We start from the raw sequence: 8627 nt of genomic DNA on the forward strand, positions 1-8627 counted from the left end.
CATTTAATAAATAGAGGTTTCATGCCAAATTACTATATCTGGTTTCAACATGGAGAAGGTTATAATTATGAGAATGAAGCTAGTAGTAGTAATAGCAATTTTCAGAATGAACCGGTTGATCATTTGCATAATCAACATAGATACCATCAGGAGGAGCAGATGGTAGATAATTATGATAGGGTTCATGATATGGTAGCTGATGCATTTGTTGCTCATGATGATGATGAAGTTGAAGAACCTAACATAGATGCAAAAAAGTTTTATGAAATGTTAGATGCTGCGAATCAGCCACTTTACAGTGGTTGTAGAGAAGGTCTCTCTAAATTGTCGTTGGCTGCTAGAATGATGAGTATTAAAACTGATCATAATCTACCTGAAAGTTGCATGAATGCATGGACAGACTTGTTTAAAGAGTATTTGCCGGAAGACAATGTCTCTGCTGATTCTTATTATGAGATTCAGAAACTAGTTTATAGTCTGGGGTTGCCTTCTGAGATGATAGACGTTTGCATCGACAACTGCATGCTCTACTGGGGAGATGATGAGAAGTTAGAAGAGTGTCGATTCTGCAAGAAGCCACGATTCAAACCGCAAGGACGAGGACGTAATAGGGTACCGTACCAAAGGATGTGGTACCTACCAATTACCGACAGATTGAAAAGATTGTACCAATCTGAGGAGACTGCTGGAAAAATGAGATGGCATGCCGAGCATACTCAGACGGATGGTGAGATGACTCATCCATCAGATGCAAGAGCTTGGAAACATTTTAACAAAATATATCCACAATTCGCTAGCAATAGCCGAAATGTGTATATGGGATTATGCACGGACGGATTTAGTCCCTTCGGTATGTCAGGGAGACAATATTCATTGTGGCCAGTCTTTATGACGCCATACAACCTGCCTCCAGATATGTGCATGCAACGGGAGTTTCTGTTCTTGACCATATTAATACCTGGTCCGAACCATCCAAAAAGGTCTCTGGATGTCTTTCTACAGCCACTGATAAAAGAGTTGAAAGATTTGTGGGCAACAGGGGTGAGGACGTACGACTGCTCAACGAAGACAAATTTTACGATGCGAGCGATGCTTTTGTGGACCATAAGTGACTTTCCTGCTTATGGGATGTTGTCTGGGTGGACTACACATGGGAGATTATCTTGTCCATATTGTAATGGAACGACAGATGCATTTCAGCTGAAGAACGGTAGGAAGACAAGTTGGTTCGATTGTCACCGGCGATTTCTTCCCATTAATCATCCTTATCGAAGAAACAGGAAATTGTTTAGGCAGAAAAGTGTTGTGAGAGACACTCCTCCTCCGTATTTAACTGGAGAACAAATTGAACAGCAAATCGATTACTACGGAGCTCAAGAAACAGTTCGTTGTGGTGGTAATTGGCATGTTCCCGGTAATATGCCTGATTATTATGGAGTTCAGCACAACTGGCACAAGAAGAGTATATTTTGGGAGTTGCCGTATTGGAAAGATCTTCTTTTGCGCCACAACCTAGATGTGATGCATATTGAGAAGAATTTTTTTGAGAACATCATGAATACAATATTGAATGTTCCAGGGAAGACAAAAGACAATCAAAAATCGAGGTTGGACTTGCCTGATATTTGCTCAAGACCCGAGTTACATATAAAAAGCAATGGACAAGTTCCTGTACCGGTATTCAGATTGTCTTCAGAACAAAAGTCGGTCTTGTTCAACTGGGTTGCATCAGCAGTGAAGTTTCCTGATGGGTATGTTTCAAACCTCTCTAGATGTGTTGAAAAGGGCCAAAAGTTCTCCGGGATGAAGAGTCATGATTGTCATGTCTTTATGCAAAGACTACTTCCCTTTGCATTTGCGGAGCTACTTCCCACAAAAGTACATGAAGCACTTGCAGGTAATATATTATTACTCACACTAATTAATTTCTTAATTTATTTTTCAAAAATATGCACTAATAATTTGCTTAATTGTTTTTGGAATATAAAAAGCCATTGGAGCATTTTTCAGGGACTTGAGCACTCGCACTCTTAAAGAGGATGTCGTAGAACAACTTCACGAGAACATTCCGATCTTATTGTGCAACTTGGAGATGATATTTCCTCCCTCATTATTTGACGTCATGGAGCATTTAGCTGTCCACCTCCCGTATGAGGCATTGCTTCGAGGACCAGTACATTATGGATGGATGTATCAGTATGAGCGGGCCATGAAATATTTGAAGGGAAAGGCAAAAAACCTCGCAAAGGTTGAAGGTTCTATAATTGCTGGAAGTTTGACGGAAGAAACATCTCACTTCACATCGTACTACTTTGCACCTAATGTACGGACCCGACAAAGAGCTCCAAGAAGATATGATGATGGTGGTGTTGCCCCAACATATGCAGTTGCTGGTGTTCCGGATATCTTTAGCCAGATTGGGCGAATGGGTGGGAAAACGAAAGAGGTTTGGTGGTCGAGTGATGAAGACGCCCATAGTGCACACACTTACATTCTACTTAATCGTGAGGATCCACAAGTGAGGTAGATAAAAGGAAAGATCGACACTTTATTAAATGGTTGAAGAGTCAGGTATTTACTCCAATCCGATATTTGTTTCGTCCACGGGGTGTAACGAAAGACGTTTGTTTCAATGTTCTCTTTAATTTAATTTTGCAGGTTGAATATGAGGATCCAGATTATCCCATATGGTTTCACGAATTAGTTCAGGGTCCACTTGCAAAGGTCACCACATCACCAATGTATTTCTCACGAGGCTTTACTTTTCATACGTACGAGTATGGTAAACACCGGGCGACCAGCAATTATGGAATTTGTGTGAAAGGCGAAACCGATTTCTACGGGATCTTGCAGGAGATTATTGAAGTGGAATTCCCTGGGTTATTGAAGCTGAAATGCGTCATATTCAAATGTGACTGGTTCGACCCCGTGGTCAACAGAGGTGTTCGATTTAACAAATTCGGTGTAGTTGCTGTCAATGGTGGAAGGAGGTACAACAAATTCGAGCCTTTCATATTAGCTTCGCAAGCAGACCAAGTTAGCTTCCTACCATACCCGAGGTTGCGAGAATCTGGAATAAGTTGGTTAGCTGTTATCAAAGTTACACCCCGTGAGTTGCGGGTGCCGCCGACCGCTCCTTTTGCTCGGTACACGGTTGAGGATCTTCTCGCTCAACCAGGCCGAGCCGGTTTACCGGTTTTAGACCCCGACCGACCAGAGGGGACTCTGTGGTACGTAATTTTTTTTATTTAAATATTTTTAAAATTATTAATATTTTTTTTAATACTTTAACTTTGTTTTTTTCAGGTTTGGGGTCGACAATTCTGTCGCTACGAGCGTATCCGATATCATCAAAGGATACTTCTCAGAGGCTCACCCAAACTGGAAAAAGACGCCGCACCACGTTAGAAACACGTGGTTCAAGATGTTTGCTGTAAGTTTTTTAAAATAATTATTTTATGTTTAATTTTTATTATTAACTTTTATTTCATTAATATTTTTTAACTAATTATTAATTTTTTTGGGTTTAAAAATGCAGCAAAGATACCAGTGGTCCATCGGGGTTCACGAGGACGTGAAACGGGAGTTCACCGCAAAGGCGAAGAAGCGGTTGTTGGACACCGTAGGCAACTGGAAGGAGGACTGGATCTACAAGGGTTACAAGGACGGGCAACCCGCTGAGCTGACCAAGGATGTCTACGATGGTCTCATCCGTTACTGGGAGCTGCCATCATCCATTGCGATCTCCAACGCCTGCTCTGCCTCTCGTAACACCAAAGACGAGCACGGCAACGGCCCGATGCTTCACTGTACGGGTCAAAAACCCCATGCCCGTGTCCGCTTGGAAATGGTAATTAATTTCTAATTTTTTTTCATATTAAATATTTTAATAATTAATATGTACTTATATATGTATATTGATTCTAACATTTTAAATTTTAAATATTTTCAGGCCAAAGAGACGGGACAACTCCCGTCTCTTAAAGAGCTTTACGAGAGGACCCACAAGACCAAGGCGGGGGTATTTGTGGATCCGAGGTCCGAGCAAATCTACAACGATGTCGTTGCTCGGATTGAAGACCGCCAAACCCAGCTGACCCAGCAATCTTCCGATGGAATACCGGTCGTATTATCCACTCAAGAAGTGGATCAGATTTACGAGGAGGTAAAAATTTTACCTTTTAATCTACTTTTAATCTATTTTTTTAAATTATTAACATTAAACTTTATTTTTTCTTTGTAGGTCGTCCCTAAGAAAAAGGGACGTACGTTGGGAATCGGTTCCGTCAACGATGTCCCAAGAGCGACATCGTCTTATGGTCAGAGACGAGCCGACGAAGTCACTGAGCTGCGTTCGGAGTTACACTCGACGCGGACTCAGTTGGCGTCGACGCAGACGGAGTTGGAGTCTACGCGCCAATCATTCCAAGCTCGTATGGGTGGAGTGGAGGGGTTTCTGGAAGTTATATCTTCTGGAAATCCCCAATGGGAGGAGTTGTTGGCGGATATGCGACGACGGAACCCGGTTCCCGAGCCTTCTCGTACTCAGCAGCAAGAGGAGGAACTACAGAGGAGGAGTGAAGACCTCTACCGGGAAACGATCCACCGCCCCGGCCCGACTTAGTTTTTTTTTTTCTGTGTAATATTAAAATTCTAAACTTTTATTTATATAATATTTTCGGTTTTAATTTATTCCAAATTTTTAATATTTTCGCATTAGTTATTATTTATATTTCTAATATTTTTGAAATAATTATTTTCTATAATATAAAATTTTAAATTTTAAAAATAAATTAGTTTTAGAAATCGAAGCAAATTCCTCGTTAACTCACGAGGAATTGACGAGTAAATCGACGTGTAAAGAACGACGAAACGTTACGACGAATCTACGTGTCAAGTTGTACGTTTCCTTTACGACGAAAGTTTACGTCTACATTACGTGTATTATTTACGTTTACTTTACGAGTATAAATTACGTTTTTCTTACGAGGATAGTTTACGTGTATGTTACGAGGAAAATTACGTGTCTTTTACGTGGAACTATAGCGTCTACTTTACGTGGAAATCTACGTGTTCTTTACGACGAAATTTTAACCTTCCTTTTACGACGAAATGGGTCCCTCGTACTTTTACGACGAAATGGCGATTAAATATCCGTTACGACCAAACTTTAACGACGATATGCCTTTCCTCGCTAAATCGTCGTAAAGACGTATTTACGACGATTTAGCGAGGAAAATGGTCGTCGTTAAAATCGTGTTTTCTTGTAGTGGAATTACATGGATCATAAAAAAAATGTCTTCAAACTTTGAGTTAATTATGTCACTGAAATTAAGATGACAGTGGCTTGAAATTATGTTTACAAATGTCTTCATACTTTGAGTTAACCTGGATTCGTAGTGAACTAGGTCTCTTTAAATTACAAGTAAGTTTAGCCTATTTCTTACATTATTGTCAATCATTTTGATACAATACAATTGCAACATTGCCCGTTCATAACATTCACATTTAATCTTCTTACTTTGGTTTTCAGAAATATTTGAAACAATATCCAGTTAATGTTGAACGAACTTTGTGGTTTAGTCCCGGTTGTTTTGACATGGTTTATCAAGATCGAGACAAACTTTGGAGACGGTCGTCGGATGAAATTTATATATTCAGCTTTGACCTCACATGATTATAAAACATATCATTATTGACAATTTGATATATTAGTTAATTATTTGTTAACTTCTCTCTGTTTTTTGCCTTTTGGTGGCATTTATATGACAATACTTGCATGCATGTAGCTCTCTATATATTTATATATTTTAACAAAGTGGCTAATGTAACTCTCTATTTCCAAAGGTATCCGATGATGGAAGCAACATGATAAGGAATCCTCCTAATTAATACTAAACTAATAAGTAGTATATTAAATATGCATGTATATATATATTAGTTTTTCACTCGTATCAGCACAACTCGTATCCAATTTTTTGATTCAAACTCATGTCAGCACAACTGTGTATATTATTTTTAATAATATAAGGTTCAATTGATAACACAAAACGATAAGAAAATTTTATGTAGCGGAACGAATGAATGGTAACATACAAGGTTCAAAAACTCGTTAGGCGCTACGCGTGCGGCACATCCGAGCCTAGCGATTTATTGAAAAATCGGATAAAACTCGGGGAGTATGCGGAGAGGAATTTTTGTATTTTTGTACGTATAATACCCTATTTATACGTATAGTACAAACATGTATGCACAATACATGTTTATGTAAAATAATTTTTACATCCCCTGTTATCTTATTAATGTTGTGAATTATGTTTAAGTGATCAAGCTGCACCAAATAGTTATATTATAGTATATTATAGTTATATTATATATAAAATTGTTTTGGAAAAGTTTATATACGTGCTAGTGTGGCCCATCAGTTACATTAATTTAATTCTGCTTTCGTTTCACGTGTTCAATGGCAAGTAAATTGGTTTTTCGCTTGTTTTTACATTTAATTATAAAGGGCACATTTGTAATTCTTCTTTCATCTTCTTCCTCCCGACATGTTTCTTCTCCAACCCTAATTTATTGCAGCCGTTTTTTTTCTTTTTAACATAAATCATCTTTTTTCTTTGACGATTGGTTTCGATTCTTAATGGTTAATAAGTAAAAATGATAGATCTGTGTTGAAAGGACCAAATTCGAACCTCAAAATGCCATAATGTGTACATTTTTTTTTCAAATCCGAGTTTTGGTCCGAATAACACAAAATCGCAGCGGAGCACCTCCGGTTTGCGTTTAAACGGCGAGAAATCGGCCAACTCGGCCGCGTTTTTGAACAGGAGTAACATATGAAAATAGTCAAGTGATAAAAATAATAATGTCAAAAGTAAAACGGCCTGCAGTTCGTTTATCCATCTAGGCTATATCAAGTGGAAGACAGACAAATCGATCTTCTGAAGAGCATCTTCATCTATCCGGGTCTGATCTATATAGAAGAAAATATAACTTCTGGTTCTTGTATATTTTGCTAACCCGTCTGTTCGGTCATTCCGACTTCAAGAAATATAAAACTGTCTCACATCTTCAAAGTCATCATGTAACTTTTAGAACATGTCGATCTCTGTTGCAAATGTTGGTTATTCTATCGAATTTGTATTCATATCCACTAAATTTGAGTAGTCCGTCTGAAACCGTACCAAAATGATTAAACGGCATACAATATTATAAATATTATTTTGACATTTTTTGGCCACAAAATTGATTCCTAATTCAAGTCAGATAGTCTAATCAATGATATATAATCTACAAAATCAAAATGTAGAAAAAAAAGAAATCAAAATGTAGGGTCAGACTGTATAGTGTAAGATAAATTAATGCCGAGTTGATCTACGGAATCAAAATATAGAAAAAACTAGTGTAAGATAAATTAATGCCGAATTACTCTTTTTGTACACCAATCAGGTGGAAAATAAAAAAACAATAAAAAATAAAAATTTCTTAATTTGCGTTTACTACGAGAAAAGTTTTACTCTTGAATAAATACGGAATAATTTGAGGCAACACATATTTTAACTTTTTTCTCTTTATTTTTGTTTTTTAAATTAAAAACGTTAAATCCGGATCTATTAAAGACACATACCTAACTTCCGAGTGAAGATACAGCCTACGGATATATCATTTCTTGGGCATTCAAATGAGTCTTATATCTGTGTGGCCAGTGGAATTGAAACTGAATTTGCCATATTGGTTTTAATTCCCTCAAACGGCACTGCACCACCACCACTGATTCCCATTTATTTTCTCCCACTCATTTACTTCCATTTCAGTTTTTTTACCTATCAAACCCGTAATTGTTAAACTAGAATTTGATACGCATCCTCGTGCGGGTGTTTAATTTAATTTATGTTCAATTAATTTATGTTCGACGTAAATTCTTAAACCGTCGATTTTATAAAAAAATCTCATGTATGTTTTTTATGTTTTGTAATTTGACGATTTAGTTAATTCCATGAAAAAGGTTATCTCCTTTTAGTACATGCGGTTGGTTAATATTCGTACAATATTGATAATGGTCAATATATAAGTATCGATTTGGTTAGTAAACTTTAAAAATGTAACTAATTAATTTAAATTGATTATAAATACAGCTGCAGAATCTGTAAATAAAAAAAATATAAAAAGAAAATATATAATTTATTATAAATGTAATAGTTAAATGTGTAAATAAAAAAAAATGCCAAAAATACTACTATCCAAGTTACCAGAAAAAAATTTATTTAAACGATTATTCATGTTTTCAAACAATACTAAAAAGTAATTCAGTTTTAATAATATAGATTCATGTACACTTATCTTTATGTTGTTTGTCTGAGAGATATGTCTGTTAAAATAAAAATAAAATAAAAGACTCCAGAATCTTTCTTTAATATGGCTTGGTTATATAGTTGGTGGTGTATTTTATGAGAGTGTATACTAAAGGAAATTGGCAAGGATAAACAAAAACACTATACTTCAACATGTAACTATTAAAGGACAATGGCTACGATATATTACATATAAACTATAATATTACAATCTAATTTTTCATCGACCTATTTTTATTCTTTTATTTATTTATTTATTTATTTTATTTTTCT

At 36.5% G+C, this 8627-nt stretch overlaps 1 protein-coding gene across 1 annotated transcript; it reads left to right on the plus strand.

Annotated features, from left to right (window-relative positions):
* The first annotated feature begins 3126 nt into the window (after positions 1 to 3126).
* LOC130509656 (uncharacterized) lies at positions 3127 to 5193 on the plus strand. The gene is made up of 5 exons (XM_057005820.1): positions 3127 to 3230; positions 3307 to 3433; positions 3539 to 3850; positions 3953 to 4165; positions 4244 to 5193. The coding sequence occupies exons 2-5, from the start codon at positions 3425 to 3427 to the stop codon at positions 4622 to 4624; spliced, it is 915 nt and encodes a 304-aa protein (XP_056861800.1). The 5' UTR covers positions 3127 to 3230; positions 3307 to 3424; the 3' UTR covers positions 4625 to 5193.
* Positions 5194 to 8627: the final 3434 nt, after the last annotated feature.

Source organism: Raphanus sativus, chromosome 3 (genome assembly GCF_000801105.2).
Source record: "Raphanus sativus cultivar WK10039 chromosome 3, ASM80110v3, whole genome shotgun sequence".
Taxonomy (NCBI): domain Eukaryota; kingdom Viridiplantae; phylum Streptophyta; class Magnoliopsida; order Brassicales; family Brassicaceae; genus Raphanus; species Raphanus sativus.